We start from the raw sequence: 22,944 nt of genomic DNA on the forward strand, positions 1-22,944 counted from the left end.
CAGGCCCTGGAATTTCCCCGGGCACCCTCCAATCCGTATCTCTAACCAGGCCCCTTTCCCTAACTTTAGGGCCCTCCACAAGCCTTAGGGCACAGCCTGCCCTGATCCCAGCACTTATCCTCCTGCCTCACCCAGCCCAGCCTCAAGGCCTGGGTCCTGCCCAGTCATGGACACCCCAGATTAGAACAAGTGAGACCCCTCCCAGACCTCCCCTCCCCCTACTCCTCTCAGTAGTCTCACCTGGGTGGGGCAGCAGGATGTGTTCTTCAGATCCACTTCCTCCCGTCTCCACCCTGCTCTGGACCCCAAAGGCTGCCCTCTAGACCTGCAGAAACTCAGCTCTAGGGGCCTCTGGCTGCTGCTTGGGTTTGGACAAAACGAAGCAGGAGATGGGAGGGAGGGAGTAGAGTGAGGTGGAGGAATTAATTTCCTGGGCTACCTTCCTGCTTGGCCATGGCCAAGTGCTTCTACTGAGAGCCATAGCTCCCGCAGGGTAACACCTGCCTTTTCCTGCCCGGCTGACCTGGGGGTGATACCAGCTCCTCACTGCGGCCGGGGCTCAGGGCACCGCCACTCCTTGGTGGGTTCCCCTGATGCTGCCCACACTTTTGTAAACCGTCCCTTCGCTTTTTTTTTTTTAATTAATTAATTATTAGGCTGAGCTGGGTCTTCGTTGCTGCACACGGGCTTTCTCTAGTTGTGGCGAGCGGGGGCTACTCTTCGTTGCGGTGCGCGGGCGTCTCATTGCGGTGGCTTCTCTTGTGGAGCACGGGCTCTAGGTGTCTGGGCTTCAGTAGTTGTGGCTCTAGAGCGCCGGCTCAGTAGCTGTGGCGCAGGGGCTTAGTTGCTCCGCGGCATGTGGGATCTTCCTGGACCAGGGCTCGAGCCCGTGTCCCCTGCATTGGCAGGTGGATTCTTAACCACGGTGCCACCAGGGAAGCCCCGTCCCTTCGCTTTTAAACTGTCCTCACTTACCCCCACGTGAACGTCATCCGATTTTTGAAAATACATGAAGACAACGTGGTCTTCAGCTGTCTCTGATGCCCCCACTCCTCCCTCCATTTTCTAAACCCCAGGAAGACAGATCCAGGTGGGGAGGCCAGCAGCTTACAAAGTTGTCTTTATTGGTTTCTTACTGCCTCACAGAGTGTCAGGGTCTATCCCTCCCGGGAATATGGCATTTGAGGAGATAAATATTTATTTTGCCCCCTACTCGTCAGTAGGGGGAGGTTTAATAAAAATAGTGATATAGTAACAATAATAATGACTGCGACCAGTAATAAAATGCCCCTGTGGTCCCCTAACACACAGGTGGTTGAAGCTTTGAGAAAAATGACCCCCCGCCTTTCTGCGAAGGGCCAGAGTGTGCCTGGAAACCCGTAGGGTGCCCATCTCCCACCAAGCAGCCCTTATAAATACCCCCCCATCCCATCCCTGGCTCGGAGTTCTCTTCCTCCTGGACAGATTAGATGACAATGTCAGTTGGCTCGCAGAGCCCCTCCCTCTTCCCACCCCCACCGACTCCCCCCAGACAGAAGGCGCCTGTGCCTGTGCTCTCCCAGCTCCCTCTCCCGCCACCCCCTCCTCTGGCCTCTCTCTTCTCCATCGCTCCTCCTTTATCCTTCTGTCCTTCTCCTCTGGATGGCTTTCACCTCCTTCCAATCACTCTCCCCTCCTCTTGCACTTCCTTTCCTCCCCTTGCCTCTCTCACCTCCTTCACCAACATCCTCTCCCTCCTTCTCTACCTCTTCCTCTGGATTAGAGCCTGTCTTTCCTGCCCTGACCCTGAGCAGAGACTGGGATATGCCCCAACTCAACCTCCTTGGGGGCTAGACAGTCCACAGCCACGACCCCAGACTGCTCCCAGGAACCCGGCCCCTCTCTGTCCCTCTTCTGGACGCTTGATCACAAGACTCCTGGGGCTTGGCCCTGGAAGTGACAGCTTTGGCAAAATCACCCCTGGACACTGGCGCAGAGGGGCCCCCAGGGCAGAAGGGGGCCATCCTATTCCCCATGGCTAGCACAGGCTGGGGCTGGGAGCAGAGTGAAGGGCAGGATGAGGGCTGGGAGTCAGATCCCCCCGCCCCCGGCCCTGTCCTAGCAACCCAGGCCATGGCTGCCCAGGCCAGGCCTGCCCTGAGTCCGAATTTCCACACGTTCCGGACCGGCCGGAATATGGCGTTCCTCAAGCTCTTTGCTCTCTCGCATCTCTCGGTCCTGGGATTGGGGGTTGGGCCCCGCCGGAGGGTGTCAAGGGGAGCTCTCAGATTCAGGGGCCAGGGGGAGGCTCCGGGGCCGTTCTGAGACCTGGAGTGGAAACAGAAGGAAGTCAGGGTAGAAGGAGGAAGGCAGGATACTTCCCTGGTGGCACAGTGGTTACGACTCCGCCTGCCAATGCAGGGGACACGGGTTCGAGCCCTGGTCCGGGAAGATCCTACATGCCACGAAGCAACTAAGCTTGTGCACCACAACCACTGAGCCCGCGAGCCACAACTACTGAGCCCGTGCGCCACGACTACTGAAGCCCGCTCACCTAGACCCCGTGCTCCGCAACAAGGGAAGCCACCGCAGTGAGAAGCCCGCGCACCACAACGAAGAGTAGCCCCCGCTCGCCACAGCTAGAGAAAGCCCGCACGCAGCAACAAAGACCCAACGCAGCCAAAAATAAATAAATAAATAAATAAATTTATTAAAAAAAAAAAAAGAAAGAAAGAAAGAGGAAGCAGGACTCTTCCCTCACCAGGTCAGTGCCTCCCAGAGGCTTCCCCAGGACACATCCCTTGCTGCAGCAGGGCCATCGGAGGAGGTCAGATGTGAGGTGGGGTAGGGGTACGTGAGAAGAGCCTGAGGAAATCCTACTGAACTCTGGAGCCCAAACCAAAGCCCCTTTGTTCATTCACTCCATTCTACATTCAATCAACAAATAGGCTTTACTCCAAGCAGAAGACAAACTTGACCCCCACAATCAAGGAAGGAACCCAGACGAAAATCACAGCACAGCAGGATCAACAGTTAGGAGGTGGAGGGAGGAGGGCGGCAGTGACCACGTGACCAGGCAGCCACGTGGTCTCTGGAGAAGCTGACAGTGGTGCAGAGCCTTGAAGATGGCCTGGCCCTTACTCAGGTGGACGACAGGAAAGGGTATTTCAAGAGAAGCAGGGGAGACAGCAGGGGTGAGGGCTTGGAGGTGTGAAAGAACATGGTGGTCCCAGGGCTCTGAGTGGCTTGGTGCAGCTGCAGTGGGGGCGGCAGTTGGAGACGTGGCTGGAGGGGGAGTGGGAGCCTTCCCAAGTCCTTAGATCTTCCTGGTCCCCAGCCAGAGTGGACTGCTCCCTCCTCTGACCTCTCGCCCACAGGAGTTCTTAGAGCGGGAAATCCCTAGCAGTCCAGCGGCTAGGACTCTGCACTCTCACTGCTGAGGGCCTGGGTTCAATCTCTGGCCGGGGAACTAAGATCCCGCAAGCCATGTGGCGTGGCCAAAAAAAAAAATCCAAGAGCTCCCCTGCTGTGGTGCTCTCCCCTTGTGCCAGGTACCTCCTACAGGTCTCATAACAATAACCTCATTTTACAGGCGAGACAAGCTCAGGGAGGCTGGGCACCTCGCCCGGGGCCACACTGCTGGTACAGTCAGAGCCAAGACAGTCAGACCTCGGCTGACCTGCCTCCAGGCCCCTGCTGGGACCCACTAAGGGGCGAGACAGGGGAGGGTCAGCATCTCTTAGCATCCAAGGCAGGGATGGGCTCAGCTTGTTCTCTGGCCTCAGGTCCCAGCACGAAACAGAAATGCCTGCCTTTCAATGGGGAAAGGGAGAGCCCCCACCGGCTCACCTGTATCAGGGAGGCCACGGGGCTCAGAGATCCCTGGGGGCAGGACACCGACTCGCTGGACAGAGACGTCCAAGGCTTCCTCTTCACTGCTCCAGGAGCAGGATGAGCAAGGGGACAAAAATCCAGGGTCAGGTTTGAAGGGTCCAAAGGGGATGGAAACACGGGGGAGGGACGCAGAGGTAGTGGAGGCTGTGAGGCTGTCCTTACTGTGGTCCGCGTCTACAGCGAGGCCGTCACTGACCATGGAAGCTGGGCGCCGCGGGGCCTCGGAGAAGCTGTGGGGCCGCTGCGGGCCAGAGCTGCGGGCACCTTGGCCCTTCTCTTCCGGAGCCTGTTGGGGACAGGGTGGAAGGCTGGAACCAGGTCAAATGAACTGCGTACAGCCTGGACGCCCTGAGGTCCTGGGTCCCAAGTAAGCAGAGGCCGGTGATTGGCTCAGCTTCACCAGGGAGGCTTGGGATTGGCTCCAGAGGACTCACACTCACCGGGGGCAGGTCCCTGGCGCTGGGCCTTCCGTCTGCAGGGCCCACGTGCACCAGGTGGTTGAAGTTGGTGGGCGTTGAGATGAGCTTGGAGCGCACAAAAGGGTCCTTCAGCATCTCCCTACAGGGGGAAGGGGTGAAGGGAGGGAGGCTGCGAAGGTGACACCTTCCTGCCCTCTCCGGGACAGCGAGGCTCGCGCTTCGTCCCGCCCCCAAGAGTAGGAGGTCCCGCCCAGCCACCGCACCACGCACGCGCACCTGCGCTGCTGCTGCAGCTGCTCCTCCGACACGCGGAAGAAGAAGCGGCGCTTGCTCTTGGTGCGGAACAGCTGGCGCCGGCTGTTGTCGGTGAGGTTGGGGATGTCGAACTCGTCCTTATCTGCAGGAGAAGCAGAGCGCTGGGCGGTGCTCACAAGATGCCATGGCGCCAGTCAACTGGTGCTCAGGGTCACACCCCTTCCTCCCACCCCCACTCTCCCTCACCTGCCAGCAGGTTCCTGAGGTAGGTCAGGCGGACCTTCTCGGTGCCAAAGAGGAACAGGGAGCCCTCTGGGTTCAGGGGTCGCACCTGAGGCAACAGGCACAGAGGTCACGCCATACTACCCGACCACACCCCAGTCCAGCCCCAGGGATCTGAGCGGGCCCTCACCTTCTTGAGTGGCACCGTCTGGACCCATTCTGCTTTCCTCACATCAAACACATCGATGGCGTTCTCGCTCAGCACTGTCAGGTAGGGGGCTGCGTAACCTGTAGAGTGGGAAACTGTGCTGTGCAGCCCCAGGCAAGTGAGGCACCTCTCTGGGCTTGTTTCCCCCTCCCTATCACAGGGAACACCCTGTGTACTGTCACAGCACCCGTAACTTCCACGCCCCACCAAAGGTCCTTCTTCTCCCGGTTGCCCCACCCATCCTCCATAGCAAGTTAGAGATAACGATCAGGGAGCACTCACTCTAGCCACGCCAGGCCTAGTTCTAACCATGTTGCATACTTTTCCTCCTTTAATTCTCAAACAACTCCGGGCAGGTAGTATTATTGCCCCTAACTTAAGATGAGGGAATGGAAACCCCAGAGCTGAGTCTCACTCCGTGGTGAGTGAGAGCTGGGAATTGGCCCCCAGCAGTCTGGACCCAACCCACAGGCCTCACCCCCAGACGGGCGATTGTTCATGAAAGGAGCGCTGTCCCTCTCTTCCAGGCTGTAGCCCATCACACCAGCTACCTGTGGACATGTGAGACTCCCCCGCTGCCCTGTCCATTCATTCATTCATTCCTCTAAACATTCATAGCCTCTGGGGTGCGCTTGCCTGGGCTGGGTACTGGATGTGATGAAGAACTGCAGGCCCCCCACACACAGAAGGTGCAGAGAGCCAGGGCAGAGGTGTGAACAGAGGTGGGGCAGCAAGAAGGAGCAAAGGACCGATTGTGGGGGGAGGGAGGGAGTGTGAAAGCTGTAATGATAATGACAGCAATCATGGGGGTCATTTCTGGAGGGCCTACCGGCTCTAGGCCCTGGCCGCCACTGGGGCTGGACTTGGTTAAGAGTTTGCCAGGTACGAAAAGGAGAGTACTTCAGGCAGGGGAAGATGATCCCGTGCAAGCCACCGAGGGTGTGGTCGGGCAGGAGGACACACGCTGGCCTCCAAATCCAAGCTCAGGAGTTTGGGCAGGGCCCTGTCTTCCTCCAACGTGTGGGCTACACCGCAAGTGTCAGGCCCCACCCAGCCTGGCCCTCCAAAGGCCTCACCCCAACCCGTGGGCACTGCTGGCCACAGCAGCTCTTGGATGCGAGACTTGCGACCGGCGCTGTCCACATAGACCCCGGCGGTGGTGAAGAGCAGCAGGAACTCACTGAGACTGAGCTCCACGGCGCCCAGGGCCTCACCCAGGCCCCCGCGGGATGGGGGCAGCTCCTCAGGCACCAGACCGGCTCCCAGCGCTAAGGGCGCAGCCTCGTTGAGCAGCGGGTAGAGGGTGAAGGCGCCAGCCGCGCCCACGCACAGCCGGTCACCCAGCAGCCCCAGGCTCTGCACAGGTGCTGGTGCCTGCAGCTCGCGGATGCGGCGCTGCCAGGGCCCGGGGCCTGGACCCAGTTGGTAGCAGAGCACCTGGCGCTTAACTGCGACACAGAGCACGGGGGTGCGGGCCTGCAGGATGCGCCCGGCTGCCAGGGCCTGGCAGCCTCGAGACTCGGGGATCTTGGCACCTGATGCCTCCATGTTCTCCAGCTCGGCCAGGGCAAAGAGGCGCACGCTGGGGCCTCGGCCGCACAGCGCGACCAGAAGGCCCGCGGTGGGGCTCACGGCCAGCCGCTGCACCCGCCGGCACTCACCCACCTGGAAGATGTCTGTGGGGTTGGCGAGGGAGAGTGTCACCGGCAGGTCGGTGAGGAGCGGGTCGGTGCCCAGCCTCCTCTGTCCCCTGGGGCTGATGCGCACCCACGCCCGCCCTGGCCCAGCCTGGTAGTACCGTTGCTGTGCAGGTGGATCACAAACAGCCCCTCCTCAGTGCCCAGAGCAAGCCGTTTCTGGTCTGGTGGAGGGAGGGAGGGAGAGGGTCAGGGGTCCAAAGGCCCACCCAGAGGCAGGAGACTGGGGAGGCTGCCTGCCCTTGCTAAGCTTAGGTTTCTCCTGAGGACACTGTCCCTGCATCACTGGACCCTTCTGTCCCAGAGTCTGGACTGGCTCTAATAGGGAAGGGCCACGGGGACAGGAGTCAGGGTGAGAGGCCCCCCACCCCGAGCTGTGGGAGTTGGGGTAAGTCACGTCACCTCTCGGAGCCTTGGTTTCCCCTTATGTAAAACGGGGATAATAGTGGTTAACCTTTCTCACACAGCTGCTGTGAGGCTGTGACGAGATGAAGCAGTGCGGGGTGAGTGTTAAGCTCACAGCAATCCCTGCTCGATAAACGCCCTTGTCCCCCGGCTCCAGACTGACACAGGGGACCTGGAGGACGCGGGCAGTGGCTCCTGTAGCTCCCGTCCTGAGGGATTGCAGGGAGAGGTCCCAGCCCGCCGGGGCAGGGCCGCTTCAGGGCCTGGCTGCTGGGGGAGGCCAGGGAGCCTCCTCTCCTGTTCCCCAGCTGTCCGATACGGAGGCCCCACGGTGCACCAGGCTCCTGGCTGAACACAGCAGCCCCAAAGGAGACAGTGTGAGGCTCCCCCATGGTCACCTGGCTGCTGGTATGAGTCAGGAGCGGAACCCTCCTTTATCTCTTCCTAAAGCCTCTGCTCTTTTCGCTCACTTGAGATTCTTTTAGAAAAAGCAGAAAGGAGGGCGCAGAGAAACGGAGTGGCAGAAGCCAGGTTCCCAACCCTCAGCCCAGGTCCCTCATCACACAGCTGTGCCCAGAGGAGTGGCGAGGAGGACACGTGCAGGAGAGTCCACAGCTCAGGGCTGCAGGGACTGGGCAGTGACAGCGGCCCTAGTGACCGTGGCAGCCCGGGACTCCTCCCCCGAGCCTGCCTGGGTGGCGCCCCCTCTGCGTGAGGCTCACCGATGATGGCGGCACAGAGCGCGTGGGACAGCAGCGGCAGCCCGTTGTCGTAGGCCTCCTTGAGCGCGTACACCGGCCGCGGCCTGGGCCGTGCGTCCAGCAGCAACCGCTGCAGCTCGCCCAGCACCTGCAGCCAGCGTTCCCGCTCACCCTCGCTCTCCGCCAACAGCAGCACGGTGCACGTGGCGGGCGGCACCGTCAGCTGGGAGGCCGTCACCTGCGGGCGGGGACCCAGGCTGGGGGGCAGAGGGCCAAGAGCCAGCCGCCCTTCCTCCTGTCCCTCTCTCCATGGGCTGATGCTTATTAGCACCGGCATCGGCTCGCCCGGGGCAGTGCTAGGTGCTGTCTTGCAGCAGGTGATAAGCCAGGTGGGCTGGTCAGACAAGCATGGGGACGACTCCAGAGCCCTGGGACCAGTGCCATCGGAGGGGAAGGATGGGGCATCGTGAGACCACAGGGTGGGGCCCCCTCACCCAGGCTAAGCAGTGAAAGACGACTTCCCAGAGGAAGAGACATTTCTGCCGGAGCCTGGGGGATGAGTGGAGTGACCCGGAGTGCTTGAGGTGGGGGAGGGCAGGGAGCTGGTAGGGTCAGAGATGTGGGGCCTCAACGCTACGGTTAGGAGCACGCTGAGGGCGATGGGAAGCCGCAGAAGCGTCCTAAATGCGGCAGGACACAACCAGCTTCATATATGGAAAACTGCACTGCAGGATGAAGTGTAGCTACACGGACCAGAGCGGAAGCCACTGTAGCCATTCATGTGGAGGCGACGGGGGCGGGAGGAAGGGGGCAGCCATGGAGATGGAGAAAAGTGGCTGGAGTGGGGACAGCACAGAGGCAGACAGAGGTCTGGTCCATCACCCTCCCCCGCCACCCCGAACTCACCCTAAAGATGCGGGGCAGGTCCCTGGATTGGGCGTGGATAACATCCAAGGCCAGGACAGGGGTGGCCGAGAACTGGGGGTCCCTGGGAGGTTCATGGAGCAGGTCAGCGGTCGCACGGCCCTGGCTGCCCCCTTGACCCACACACCCCCTGCCCCAAACTACCGCCTGGCACCCACCTCAGATCCAGTGCCTGCAGGAGGGCCCCGCTGGCCGGGCTGAGCCTCGGGTCTGGGGCATCAAACAGCAGCAGGCGCGAGTCACTGAGGGCGGCAAACACTCGCTGCCAGCCCCGCCGGACACCCGAGGGCCGTGGCACCTGCGGGAGAGCAGGCGTGGGAGGGCCTGCCAGGGCCCAGCCACCCACGCCCGTCTTCCTCCTCCCCCAGTGCTGGCTCACCGACAAGAAGCCCTCGTAGGCGGTGCCCGTGCCCGTTTCAGGGTGCACTCCCAGGGCCGTGTGGAGGAGGTCAGGGGGCACGGGGCAGGGTGGGGCCTGTGGGGCACAAGTCGAGTGACAGAAGTAGCCGCAAGCTGTGGGGAAAGCAGGAGCCGACGGGTGGTGTGAGGTGGGGTGCGGACAGCCCGGACCCGGGACCCTGGGCACTCCCAGCCCCAGCTCCCCTCGGCCTGGCACGGATTCCCCATAAAGTGAGAAAAGAGAAAGAAAGCGGAGCAGTGGGGAATGCTGACCGGGAGGCGCCAGTGGCCTGGGCTGAAACTGCCTGGGTGTGGCAGGCTTGGGGCCACTTCCGTTCCCTCCGCCTAGGGGCTGTGGCTGGTGCGTGGGAGGCTGGTGTGCAGGGGAGTGAAGTGGGTGAGGGTCTCACCGTCACAGCCCAGGCCCTGGCGGCCCAGGCCCAGCATCAGCGAGGTGCAGCGGAGACACTTGGTGGGGGATGGGAAGCTCCGGGGGCGCAGCGTGTGTGAGCCAGGCTGGGGAGGGGACACGCACATTACCCATGCCTGATCCCGGCCTCCGAGGGCCTCGCACCGCCCCGCGCCCCCGCCACCGTCACCAACCCGGCCACCCTGAGGTTCGCGCAAGACCAGTGCATTTGAGCCAGGTGGCAGTGTGAACTCTGAGCCCCAGCGAGCCTGTGGTCATACTCAAAACTCATTGCCCATTTTTGGATTGGGTTGTTTGTTTTTTTGTTACTGAGCTGCATGAGCTGCTTATAAATTTTGAAGATTAATCCTTTGTCAGTTGCTTCATTTGCAAATATTTTCTCCCATTCTGAGGGTTGTCTTTTGGTCTTGTTGATGGTTTCCTTTGCTGTGCAAAAGCTTTTAAGTTTCATCAGGTCCCAATTGTTTATTTTTGTTTTTATTTCCGTTTCTCTAGGAGGTGGGTCAGAAAGGATCTTGCTGTGATTTATGTCATAGAGTGTTCTGCCTATGTTTTCCTCTAAGAGTTTGAAAGAAGACCTAAATAGACATTTCTCCAAAGAAGATATACAGACTGCCAACAAACACATGAAAGAATGCTCAACATCATTAATCATTAGAGAAATGCAAACCAAAACTACAATGAGATATCATCTCACACCAGTCAGAATGGCCATCATCAAAAAATCTAGAAACAATAAATGCTGGAGAGGGTGGGGAGAGAAGGGAACCTTCTTGCACTGCTGGTGGGAATGTAAATTGATACAGCCACTATGGAGAACAGTATGGAGGTTCCTTAAAAAACTACAAACAGAACTACCATATGACCCAGCAATCCCACGACTGGGCATATACCCTGAGAAAACCATAATTCAAAGAGAGTCATGTACCAAAATGTTCATTGCAGCTCCATTTACAATAGCCCGGAGATGGAAACAACCTAAGTGCCCATCATCGGATGAATGGATAAAGAAGATGTGGCACATATATACAATGGAATATTACTCAGCCATAATAAGAAATGAAATTGAGCTATTTGTAATGAGGTGGATAGACCTACAGTCTGTCATACAGAGTGAAGTAAGTCAGAAAGAAAAAGACAAATACCGTATGCTAACACATATATATGGAATTTAAGAAAAAAAAATGTCATGAAGAACCTAGGGGTAAGACAGGAATAAAGACACAGACCTACTAGAGAATGGACTTGAGGATATGCGGAGGGGGAAGGGTAAGCTGTGACAAAGTGAGAGAGTGGCATGGACATTATATATACACAACCAAATGTAAGGTAGGTAGCTAGTGGGAAGCAGCCGCATAGCACAGGGAGATCAGCTCGGAGCTTTGTGACCGCCTGGAGGGGTGGGAGGGAGGGAGACGCAAGAGGGAAGAGATATGGGAACATAAGTATATGTATAACTGATTCACTTTGTTATAAAGCAGAAACTAACACACCATTGTAAAGCAATTATACTCCAATAAAGATGTAAAAAAAAAAAAAAACTCATTGCCACCACTGCCAGCCCCACTGCAGTCTGCCAGCCAGAACACACGTGGGGGGAACCCAAGCGGGTCCTTGGAAACCTGGCAGAATGGCTTGGTGCCCCCGCTCCGCCCCGCCGGGCACTGACCTTTGCAGGAGGACCTTCTGCAGGGGGTGTGGTAGCAGCAGGCGTTCTGGGGAACACACCCTGCAGGGGAGGGCGAGCAAACAGGTGAGCCATGCACAGGCAGAAGGTGGGGCCCAGGCCCCCCAACTGCGGGTCTCCTGTCGGTCCTCACCCCCAGGCGCAGGCTGCGGCGGCCCTCTGGCCTCAGCTCGGGCTCCAGCCCAGGCTTCAGGGCCTCTCCTGAGACACCGGGGTCCTTGGTGGAATCCTTCTGGGGAATGGGATGGGGGCAGAGTCAAGGTCCCTGTGTCCTCCCCTGGGACTCTGCCCCAGCCAGCCCCGCAACCGTTCTTACCTCTGAGCTCCGGAAGGACAGGAAGGGAATCAGGGAGTTTGAGGGCTTGGTGTCTGCAAACAGAGGGCATGGGTCACTGGGACCAGGGACTCCACCCTAACACTTGTCACTGAGGACACCGGGGCCAGGGCGGGGATTTCAGTTTCCACCTCAGTAAAATGGGGAAATGACCACAGGCTGGGAAGTGTTGGGGGGCTGGCATACAGCAGGTGCTCAGTAAGTGCTGGCCAACAGATAGTGGGTTAGGCAGCAGAGTCTGGAACAAACTCTTGTCTCCACAGCCCGGCCAGGCTGTCGTGGGACGCCCTTGGTGACCTGGAGCAGAGGACTTGCTCTAGGACAAGGCATGCAGACGGCCACTCACCCCCTGGCCCATGGGCCCGCAGCTCCTCCCGGAGGGTAGCCAGCTCCTGCTGCAGGCCCTGGTTGTGCCTCTCGACCTCCTGCAGACGGCTGGGGAGAACCAGGCAAGAGCTCGCCACAGGCCTCCGCGTGGGTCCTGGGCCCCTCGCAGTGCCTGCCCGTGGTCTCACCTCTCAGCCCGCAGCTGGGCCTCCTGCACCTGCGTCAGCCGCTCCTGCAGGCCCTGCTTGGCCCGTATCTCGGCCTCCAGTGCTGACTGCAGCTCCAGCCTGGCCGACGCCTCCATCTTCTGCAGCCGCCGTGCCTTCCACTGTTGATCCTGGTGGCCAGGAGGAATCAACGTGAGATGCCCTGAGGGCCTGGCTACCTCAGAGGCCCTCTCCCACCACACCACCTGGCCAGGCTCAAAGCCCCAGCTCTGCCCCTGACCCGGTGTGAGTTTAGGCAAGTCCCTGATCTTCTGTGAGCTAGCGTCCCTACCCGTGGAGTGCGGCTCCTGGCACCCCTCCCCCTGGGTGTCCCCGGGGCTCACCAGCGGCCGGGCAGGGAGAGTCTGGGTGCCCACGTTCCGCAAGGACTCCAGCTCCTCGGCCATCTTGGTGGCCAGCGCCTGCAGGTAGCCTCTTGACACCTTCTCATCATTCACCCTGATTGGGAAGGGGGCTCAGGGTCAGGGGCTGCGCCCTCAGCCCAGCCTGGGCCCAGCCCCCGCCCTCAGCCCCAGGGCACCCACCAGCTGAGGATGTCGGCAATCTGGGCCTCCCAGTTGCTCTCTGTCTCCCGCTGCGCGCCCTCCAGTCTCTGCTTGCTCTGCTGCTCCCGTTCCAGCTCCTCCACCAGCTGGGGGCCCAGTAGGAAGGAGGGCTCAGCCCCCAGGGGCCCCAGCGCCCCTGAGGCCCACCTGTGTCCACCCTCGCTCACCCACTATGGCTGGCCTGCAGCCCTGGCAGCTCTGCCCACTCGGCCTGCCGGCTCCCCGCCTCTGTCCCACCTCTTGCCTGTCTCTCCGGCCCTCTGCCCGCCCTGCTCACCCGCTGCTGCTCCCGGCTCAGCTGCTGGTTCTCCTCCTGCAGCCGGCACAGAGTCTCCTCCTTCCCACGCGGCCTGCGGGCGAGGAGGACGACTCTGTGACTCCCAGCTCGGGCCCTCGCCCTGTCCCCTGCCCCGGCTGCCCAGCTCACCCGTGGCCACGGGCCTGCTCCAGCTGCACACGCAGGGCAGCCACCTCCTGCCTCAGCTGTGCTTCCTGAGGCCTGCTGCCCTCAGGCAATCCTGTGCTGTTGGTCTCAGAGGCGGTGTGGATGGTCTGCAGGACATGGAGAGGGGTCAGGGCAGGGGCCCGAGAAGCCATGGCCCACCCTACCCCTGGGGCCTGGCCCTGAGGACCCTGAGTGGGGCCAGGCCAAGAGAAGTGCCACTTGGCAGGGGGGAAGGCACCACCTTGATCTGGGGAGGCTCCTTCTCCAGGCTTCGTTCCTGCCGTCTCTGGAGCTGCAGCACCTCCTGGCTCAGGGCGGCCACCTGGGCCTGCAGCTGGGATGGGGTGCAGAAGCAGCCAGTGCTGACCTTGTCCACCCCAACTCTTTTTTTTTTTTGGCCGCTCCTCGCGGCACGTGGGCTCTTAGTTCCCCGACCAGGGATCAAACCCGCGCCCCCTGCAGTGGAAGCACGGAGTCTTAACCACTGGACCGCCAGGGAAGTCCCTGTCCACCCCAACTCTTGGCCTTGCTCCAGACTCTCAGGCTCTGCCGACTGCAGCAGGAGTGGAGGCATTGGACCCTTGCCCACCCTACCTGTTCCCTCGCTCAGGCCTCGGCCAAGTGCAAAGGCACTTGGTGTTCCCGGCACCCCGAACCGAGCTCCCCAGCCTTCCTCCAGCCACACCAGAGGTCCTGGGGGCAGGGCCCTGTTGCTGTCCCCGCCCCCCATCACTCACCTCCCTCTGGGCATCCCAGGCTTCCTCCAGCTGGGAGCTCAGGGCCTGGGTCTCGCTGGCCATGGCCACCTCTCTCTCCTGGGCCTCCTGCAGCTTCCGGAGCAGCTCCTCCTGCCACCCCTGGGCCCTGCACAGCTCCTGCTCCTGCGCCCGCAACCCCGCCCGCACCTCGACCAGCTCCTGGGGTCCAGGTGGCGGTGGGGAGGGCAAGGCCTGGAGTCAGAGCACGGACCTCCTTAGCATCGAACTCCGGGCCACTCAGCCACCTCCCCAAGCCCTACCTGGAGGAGCTGGTCTCTCTCCTGCTGCACGTCACTGTCCTGGCCTGGGCTACCAGCTGGGCGTCCGTCCACCTTGCTGTCCCTCAGCGTCTCTGCCAGGAATTGTCACTGAGACCCGCACATGCTGAGAGCCCAGCCTCAGCCAGGAACTCTATGTGCAGTATCTCACGGAACCCTCACCCCAGCTTGGCCCATTTTCTACATGCAGACTCAAGAGAGTTTAAGATACTTCCCTAAGATCACACAACACGTACGTACAGAGCAGGGGCAGAACTGGAACCCAGGTTGGACTCAGGTGTGCTGGGAAAACAGCTCGGCCCCCAAGGTGAGGGTAGAGGGGAAAGAGACGGGGTGCTGGGGGGTACCTGACAGCCTGTCCTGCAGAGTCTGCACTTCCTTCCGTAGCTGCTCCAGTTCCCGAGGGTCTGAGGGGGTCGGCAGAGCCTCTGTGTTGGGGGGCACCCGCAGGTGAGGAGCTCGTTCTGCAGCGGTAGCCCCCGGGGCAGACCCACCCTGCCCAGCCCAGCCGGCTCCCCCGTACCTTGGAGCTTCCGGCTCAGCTCCACCTTCTCCTGCTCCAAACAGCGGAGCTTCCGCTCCAGGGCAGCCAACTGCTCAGAAGTGCTCTCAGGGCCCAGACTGGGGAGAGCAGGGCAAGAGTTGGCAGAGAACCACCCCCCAGCCTCCTCCATTTTTCTGCATCCAAACATTCATTCACCTAAGAAACAGCCACTATGCACTAGCTCTGTACCCACGTCTGGGCTCTGCGCTGGGAGTAAAAACAATCAAGACCAGACCCTGCCCTTAGGAGGCTCCAGGCTGTTAGTGTGGGCAGCAGCCCAGAGCAGTGGTTCCAGGGTCCCCGGGCCCTGGTTCAAGCCCCAGCCCTGGCCCTTACAAGCTGTGTGACCTTGAACATATCAGAATCTCAGTTTTCTCACAGGAAAATGCAGGTGATGCAAGGGGCTCTTCCAAGGGCCGTCAAGAGGACTCAGTGATAAGGGCCCAGGGGACCCCACGCCCAGCACAGAGTGAGCGCTCCACGAGTGAGGGTCAGATGCATCCGTGTCTGCTTACACTTTGCACCTCCCACTCCCCCAGGACCTCGCTGCAGTCTCAGACCAGCCCCACAAATGGAACTGGGCTGAGAGCATCCTGTCCATTTTATAGGAGCACAAAGTGAGGCTCGGGGAGTGGTGCTACGTCTCTGGCTTCGAGTCCATTACTCGCCCAGCCAGCCGTGGAGGGTCCTGTGAGGGCCAGATGCTGGGGCAGGACCCATAGGAGGCATAGCCCCACCAGGATCTTGAGGGCATGGGGGACTGTCCGGCTGAGGGCTCGAGCACACTTCCCGAGCACCTGTCTCATGCGGATACCAGGTGGGCCACTTGGTTACTTTCCCAGGGTCCTGATGGGCTACGCTCCTGGTGTTCTCCAGGCCAGCAGACCCCAGCTTCCCACAAGGTGTGTGAGGACTAGACTCACCTGCCTGAGGTATAGGTGAAACCCACAAATGGCAGGTGGTGGCCTAAGAAGGTCCCGTGGGAGGGTGGCGGCAGGGTCCCCTGCGGAAGGAGGAGAAGGAAAGGTACAGCTCTGTACCTGTAACAGGTACAGCTCCAGGCTGAGGCTCGAGACCCAGGAGACCCCCTGGGACTGAGTGCCGACCTCCTCCTGCTCAGGTGGGAACCTAGAGGGATAACACAGCCCCCCACCTGCAAAAAAAACCTACAACTCCCATAAGTCTTTGAGGTTCCGGCCTCCCAGGTGCTGCTGGGAGTTTTCTTTCTTATATGATTTCTGATTAACAGGATGACACTTGTGGTCAAAGGACCTTCACTTGGCACAACCCACCTTAGTGCAGGTGAACCAGCCCAGGTGAACCATAACTCCCACGAGTCTCTGGGGTCTGAAGGCCTCATCCCCAGCCCACCAACTGCTTTGGGAAACTTCGCGGTGCGGGGGAGGGTCCCACAGCCACTGAGATTCAAGGCAGTTTCCCCACTGCTGTGGGCCCCTCCACTCACTGGATGCTTGAGGGTGTCGTCATCCACGTCGAAGTTGGAGGTGTCCATGGGCCCGCGAAGCTCGGGGATGTAGGGGGCAGTGCTAGTCGCCAGCCGCTCCCAGTCTATGCCTTCGAAGAAGGGGTGGTTCCGGAAGTCATCCAGCCCTCCGTGGCCCAGACGCTCCTCCTGGCGGCACAGCAGCTGGCGGATCAGGTCTTGGGCACTGGCCGGCACATCGGGCACATCTGGGGGGAACTGCAGGTGGTCCTGCAGGCCCGGGGGAGGGGTGCAGGTGAGTATCCAGAATCCCACCCTTGCCTCCGGGCATCTCCAACCTCGCAGACTCAGGAGTCCCGCTGCCTTCCCAGAACCCCAGGGCCTGGTGGCCAGACCTCATGGTTCATGATCTTGCCGTAGGTTTCCACCAGGGATTCAGCGTAGAAGGGCGTCTCCCCAAAGAGCAGCTCGTAGGCACAGACCCCCAGGGACCACCAGTCACACTGTGGGCCGTAGTGGCCCCTGCCCTCCTCCATGGCCTGCAGGATCTCAGGGGAGATGTAGTCGGGCGTCCCCACTGCCACCGACGAATCTACCTGTGGGTGGTGGTGTTAATGACGCCATGACCATGGCCTCAGGCTCGGCCCCTCACCACGGCCTTGGGTCTGGGCCTAGCACCCCAACTCCCTAGGGCTTGGCTGGCACGGTGCCCACACCTGGGCCCCAGGCCTAGCCCCTCCTTCCCCTGGGAGTCTGATGCCACCTGCACTAGGCCTGGTGACTCCCATTCCCCTGGGAGTTCTCCCAGCCAGGTTCTCCTCTGTCCCCATCTAGGGCGGGGTCCCTTACCATGCCACTGTTGTTGAGCCGTAGGCAGGAGCCAAAGTCGGCCAAGCGGATGTGCCCATTCATGTCCAGCAGGACATTGTCTGGCTTGACGTCCCTGGGGGAGGACAGGGAGAGTGAGGGGCTTGATCTGTGCATGTGGATGTGCATTTAGGCGCATGCCTGGGTGTGCGAGTGTGTGTATGCTCGCACATGTTCCTGCATCCACATGTGAGCAGAGTGCCCACGTGTGGGAGGGGGGAAGGATGGTGGCCAGGCCTTCTGGCTCCCAAGAAGGAAGTTGGTTAAGTTGGGGAGAGGGACCCATAAGGACGACCCTTGGAGGCAGCTGAGTGTACCATGGGGGACACAGGAGTCAGGCTCCCCCAGTGCAACCCACGGCTCGGCCACCCATGGGCTGAGTCACCGTGAGCCAGGTGCTTACCTGTGCTAAGCCCTGACTACCTCATCTGGAAAATGGAATGATAGCAGCTCCCATCACACAAGGTTTTGGGTGTGAGAATTCAAAGGTTCTGTGCATACGAAGCACCCAGCACAGCGCTTGGCACGTGTGGGTCCGCTGCCCCCAGAGCTGTCAGCAGGGACTGAAAGTGCAGCAGGGGCTTTGGGGACCCCACCTGTGGACGTAGCCCAGCTGATGCAGCGAGTGGATGGCCAGCACCATCTCGGCCAGGTAGAACTGGGCCAGCCCAGGCGGGAGACGGTCCTCAAAGCGGCTCAGCAGAGTGAGGAGGTCCCCTCCAGCATAGTAGTCCATCACCAGGTACTAGAAGGCGGTGGGCAGGGGGCAAGAATCAGATGGCGGGGCGGCACCTGCCCCAGGGACCCATCTCCCACCTGCCTCACAGGGGTTCCACAGGGCTCTGGGAAGGCAAGGCTGTGTCTCCCAGAAGCTCTGGGGCAGCCAGCTCCCAGCCAAACCTCAGGCAGGAGGCTCTAGGCCTGAGCTGGTGGGGAGTGGAAGCCTTTTGGTCCCAGTACGAGGGTCTCTCTCTTCCTGGATCAGTGCTTCTGGCCCCCAAAAGCCTTCTCCTTTGTCCCTAGGTAACCCCCCTCCAGCTTTGCTGAGCATCCTCACCAGGTACTCCTCATCCTGGAAGGCGTAATGCAGAGCGGTCACCCAGCGGCTGTCCCCCTTCACCAGAACGTCCCGCTCCTCCCGGAAACAGGCCGTCTGCAACAGTTTTGGGGCACAGGGGATAAGGGAGGAGGGTGGGATCGGAGCCCAGGAACCCCACCTTGCCAGCTCAGGGGATGGAGAAAGATTCAGTAAGTCTAGGAATGTGGATCGAGGTCACCTGTGTGAGCCTGAGCCTGTGCTTTATGGCTCTGGGCCTCAGTGTTATCATAAAGAAAATGGGGGGACTTCCCTGGTGGCGCAGTGGCTAAGAATCCGCCTGCCTATGCAGGGCATATGGGTTCGAGCCCGGGTCCGGGAAGATCCCACATGCCGTGGAGCGACTAAGCTCATGCGTCACAACGACTGAGCCTGCGCTCTGGAGCCCACGAGCCACAGCTACTGAAGCCCGCGTGCCTAGAGCCCGTGCTCCACAACAAGAGAAGTCACCGCAACGAGAAGCCTGCGCACTGCAACGAGGAGTAGCCCCTGTTCGCCGCAACTAGAGAAAGCCCACGCGCAGCAATGAAGACCCAACTCAGGCAAATAAAAAAAAAAAAGGAAGAAAATGGGAACAATTCTGCTTGCTCTAAGAAAGGCTTATTGTGTGGAAGGGATAGGAAGAATATGCGCTGTTGGGGGTGGATCCTCTTCCTGTTCCGCAGCCATGCCCGGCCGCTTCCCCTGCAGGTCTCAGAGGCCTATAGCCACCCAAAGTTCCCCCAGACGCAACACTGACCTCGGCCCTCTTCAGCATCTCCCACTTGTGCAGCATTTTCATGGCAAAAATCTGGCCACTGTCCCTCTGCCTCACCACAGCGACCTGAGGCCACAGAGAGCACTGGGGTCAGTCCAGCCTGGGTGCAAACGCCCTCCTACCCACTACCCCAAGGCCCTTTGCTCACCTCCCCGAAGGCCCCTCGGCCGATCACCTTCAAGATCTCAAAGTCATCTCTCTGCAGCTGCAGCTCTTTCACCTTTGCTATGAAGGGACTGACTGAGGGCACACAAAGTGGGGCTCAGAGAGCCTGCAGGGAGGCTCTCTCTCACCTGCAGCTCCCACAAGGCCAGGGCAGGGATGACCTCCCCAGGGATGGCCTGTGGCCAAGGGGTTGACAGGAGCTGCAGCCCATTCAGCCACGATCAGGAAGTGTGGAAGGTGGGGTCCTGGCTTGGCTGACTACCTGGCCCCCCGGAATCCATGGTTCCCTGGACCCCTGTCCCCAGATTCCAGGTGGCCTCTATCCCAGGGGCTGATGGGATTTGTAGTTCTCCCCAGCCTGGGGGCTAAGCATGGCTGGCCAGGTCACCCTGGAATGATGGGGATACCATTCCCACCCCCAGCTCACAGTTCTTGGCCCTTTAGCAGGACCAGGCCAGGGCCTGTCTTGGGAAACTGGACCGGCAACATTCCTTGTCCCCAGAGAGGCTTCTCTGCCACTGAGGAGCTGTGGGTCCCTCTGTAGGCACAGAGGTACCTGGCTGGAGTGAGGCCTGGGGCGGCCCCGGAGGACAGGTAGGGCATGGTTCTACGGGGCTCTGGGCAGGCAGGCTCTGTGCTCCCCGTGTGGGGCCTCCTCAGGCCGGAGGCACAGTGAGGTCTGCCCAGGTTCTCACAAGACTCAAAAACGGGCCAAAACACCTTCCCCTGGCGCCCGACGCTGGCACCTGAGGGTGTGAGTGCTCAGGATCTCCTCCAGGCCTGACCAGCCCTACGACTCTGAGCCCTGCCTCGCTCTCTGGACCTGCATCTGGCCACGAACCTCCTCCTTAGAGTCCCTGACACTCCCAGGAGGGACATGTCCAGCCACTCCCCGGCCCTTCTAGGCCTGGAGGAGCCCCAGGCCTGTGGGAGGGAATTGGGGCCTGGAAACTTAGGGAGGTGAGGGGGCGCAGCAGCGGTTGGGGGCAGCTACAGTCTGGCTCCTTGCCTCAGTTTCCCCCTGCCAGCAGGTAAACTCCCTGCCAGCTGGGCAGGTCTGTGGTTGGGACAGAGAGCTGCTCCACAGGTTTATCAGGCAGAACCCCCCCAGCATGGGTGGTGTGGAAACCTCATTACAGAAATTAATTGTCTTTTTCCTGGGTCCATGTGTGCAGCTGGGGAGGAGCAGCTGCAGGTCTGCAAGGGGGAACCCGAGGTGAGGGTGGCTACCCATCAGCCAGACAGGGGCCAAAGCCTGGGGCCTATAGCCAGGAGGACCCAGGCCCCCAGGACAGGCTGCCCAGTCCCCTTGCCTTGCTGCATGGATGGGGGCTCTGGGCAGGAGCAGGGACAAGTTGAGGCAGGAGCAGAGTGAGTCACCGCTCTGTGAGTTACCTGGGGAGATGTCAACAGACAGGCCCCCACGCTGGGGTCCAGGGCAGAGGTGCCAGAGGCAGGCAGGGAGGAGCACACGTGTGTGTGGGCATCACAGGGGGTGATGACAACATAGAGACACACACATAAGGTCCAGGAGTACTGGGGAGACAGGTGGGCAGCAGAGGCAGGGGCCCTCTGACTGCCCTCACGCTAGAGGAAAGGGCTGGCACTGGGCCCAACTCACTGGCATGTCTCACAGGCCCCTAACCGTGCCAGGTTGGGCCTCGTGCTGGCCCAGATCTCAGGAGTGCCAGGAATGCTAGTCGCCCACTGGGCAAACACTCGCCTCACCCCGCCCTCCAAGCCAGGCCCCCATGTCCTTCCCCCATGGCCTGGCCGGGCGTGACCAGGGAGCCCTTGGGGTGGCACCAGTGCCCACACTGGATTCAGGGTCATCCCAGGCCAGCCACTCCCAGTGACTCAGATGAGTCAATGCCAGGAAGGGGTGCAGACCCACCTCCATGCAGCCCCCTGCCCCAGCCCTGGGGAGTAGCCCTCAGGAGGCCTGGGCAGCCGCTTGCGCACAAAGGGTCTGAGGTTGGTTCCTGTGTCCAGTCTTGGGTGGTCTGGTGTGCAGGGAAATGGAAGTGTGGGGTGGGGTGGGCAGGGGGTGCCTGCAAGTGTGCACTACCTATGGATCTGTGAGCGGAAGGAGACAAGTGTGTATCAGATGCAGTGTGGGTGCGGGGGTCGGCAGGGTTCCCTGGGTCTCTCCAGGAGCTGCACGTGAGTGTCTCAGTGTGTCTGTGGAATGTGGGAGCCAGAGAAAGCATGTTTGTCAGTGGGTCACATGCACAGGGGTCTCCGTGTGAGAGGCTGTGTTCTCACAGATCATGAGATGACTCTGTGTGGAGCGTGTACTGTGTACATGTGTCTGGGGTCTACACCTGGGGCCAAGTTTCTGTGTGTCTGAGTGAGATGTGTGTGGTGCACACGTGCCAGGTTCTGGGAGTGGGAACAAGTGTGTGTGTGAATCTGAATAAGAGTAAAGTGTGTAGGTGACTGAGAGGGCCGGGGTCTGGTGGCACGTATCAGGGCCAGTGCAGGTCGTCTGGGAGGGGGGGGAAACCTGTGGGAGTGCGGCTCCCCGCGGGAGGGTCTGTGGGCGTGGAGCACGGAGGGAGAGGCTCCTGGCGCGGTGTCCCTCGGGCAACCCCCCCACGGTCCCTCCCGGGCCACTCACCCCAGCTCAGGAACCGCGCCACGTGGCGCTCCCGCCGCAGGGGGGCGCTGCTGAGCTCTTGGTGCAGCCCCAGAAGCAGATCCAGGAGGCCGTCGAGCCCCGGGCCGCCGCCGGCCTCGCCCCGCGCCAGCCGCTCCAACGCGCGCAACCGCCGCTCCATGGCTGCGGCCGGAGTCTAGAGTCGAGCCGCCCGCATGCCTGCCCGTCGGTCCGTCCGTCTGTCGGTCCGCACGTCCTCCCCCCACCCTCCCGCCCTCCCCGCTGTCACCTTCCTCCGGAGCCGCCTGCGCGCCCTCACCTGGGCGCCGCGCCCCACCCTCCGCCCCGCCCCCCGACGGACGGGCAGGTGTGCGCCGGCCAATGGGAGACGCGACTGGAGGTGAAGGTGGGAGGGCGGAGGCGCGCGGGGGCGGGCCCAACTCCCGGCCAGGAAGTGGGGGGGCGGGCCCCGAAGAGTAACTCCTGGGCGGGGCGGAGCAAGGAAGGCGGGGTGGGTTAGGGGTAGGGGGGATGGGGGGGTGGGGTGGGGGTGGGGGGGTGGGGATAGGGAGAGGGGGCGGGGTGGGGGAGTGGGAGGAGAGGAGGAAGGGGTGTCCCATCGCGGCCCGGACGGCCGCACTTATCCTCTCGCAGCCCCAGGCCCAGGCCCACCATGGCCCTCGCCGGCCCCTATCCTAGGAGGGGGATGCCCAGGACACTGCAGCTTCCCTCGCCCCCTGGAACAGGGGCAGCCTCTCCCTCAGCGCGGGGAGAGGGGCTGGGGACTCCCGCGGCCCCGGAGCCGGATGGGAGTTGTAGTCCGCTCCCTCCCCGGGATGCCGGCCTCTCGGCACCCCCTCCAAAAAACTGGCTAGTTTCTGATTTAATGTTGTTTGCATCGTTACAGCCGACCTGGGAGACCGATAGGTGAGGCAGGGATGGTTACACCCATTTGGCAGATGGACACACTGAGGCTTGGGAAGGACGAAGGTGAATTGAGGCGCTGAGGGTGAGGAAGCCTCGCAGCTAGACCCTGGAGTGGGGCGGGGCTGGTAATGTCACCACAGGCTTTTTAAGCCTGGGAGGCCCGCCTGGAACGTGAGGGCCAAGGAGAGGTCGAGGCTGGGTTGGAGGAGGTGGGAGAGGGGAGGGACTGACTCTGTCCAGTGATATTTCTGACTTCTGTCCAGCTGTCTTCAGCTGGGCTGGACCAGACGCCATGGGGCTGTGGGGCTGTCCAAGAGGAGGGACCAAAGGGTGGGGCATTTTAGTGGCTTCAGACAACAAATTCTTCCATTAAAAAATATCTTTGGAGATTTGCCTCCCCCCTCAGATGGG

General features: G+C 61.1%; 1 protein-coding gene across 7 annotated transcripts; it reads right to left on the reverse strand.

The window, feature by feature from the left end:
• Positions 1 to 1,103: 1,103 nt before the first annotated feature.
• CDC42BPG (CDC42 binding protein kinase gamma) lies at positions 1,104 to 21,851 on the reverse strand. Of its 7 annotated transcripts, none has more exons than XM_029208887.1 (37): positions 21,628 to 21,851; positions 18,991 to 19,082; positions 18,825 to 18,908; positions 18,047 to 18,142; positions 17,586 to 17,734; positions 16,972 to 17,065; positions 16,518 to 16,718; positions 16,144 to 16,392; positions 15,602 to 15,681; positions 14,658 to 14,755; positions 14,482 to 14,562; positions 14,117 to 14,208; positions 13,836 to 13,973; positions 13,340 to 13,432; positions 13,081 to 13,205; positions 12,931 to 13,003; positions 12,633 to 12,739; positions 12,432 to 12,546; positions 12,070 to 12,218; positions 11,901 to 11,989; positions 11,537 to 11,589; positions 11,354 to 11,452; positions 11,203 to 11,262; positions 9,514 to 9,619; positions 9,084 to 9,217; positions 8,863 to 9,002; positions 8,687 to 8,768; positions 7,802 to 8,018; positions 6,776 to 6,838; positions 6,054 to 6,653; positions 4,960 to 5,057; positions 4,794 to 4,878; positions 4,569 to 4,689; positions 4,314 to 4,431; positions 4,036 to 4,159; positions 3,829 to 3,917; positions 1,104 to 2,307 (listed from the first exon to the last, which is right to left on the reverse strand). In XM_029208887.1, the coding sequence occupies exons 1-37, from the start codon at positions 21,785 to 21,787 to the stop codon at positions 2,251 to 2,253; spliced, it is 4,611 nt and encodes a 1,536-aa protein (XP_029064720.1). In that variant the 5' UTR covers positions 21,788 to 21,851; the 3' UTR covers positions 1,104 to 2,250. The 7 variants fall into 7 exon arrangements, with proteins under 7 accessions (XP_029064720.1, XP_029064719.1, XP_029064718.1 ...); XM_029208886.1 differs by having other exon boundaries at positions 11,354 to 11,449; positions 13,836 to 14,015; XM_029208885.1 differs by having other exon boundaries at positions 3,829 to 3,914; positions 13,836 to 14,015.
• Positions 21,852 to 22,944: the final 1,093 nt, after the last annotated feature.

The sequence above is a fragment of the Monodon monoceros genome, unplaced genomic scaffold (genome assembly GCF_005190385.1).
Source record: "Monodon monoceros isolate NGI ecotype Baffin Bay Population unplaced genomic scaffold, NGI_Narwhal_1 Super_Scaffold_7, whole genome shotgun sequence".
NCBI classification, from domain to species: Eukaryota; Metazoa; Chordata; class Mammalia; order Artiodactyla; family Monodontidae; genus Monodon; species Monodon monoceros.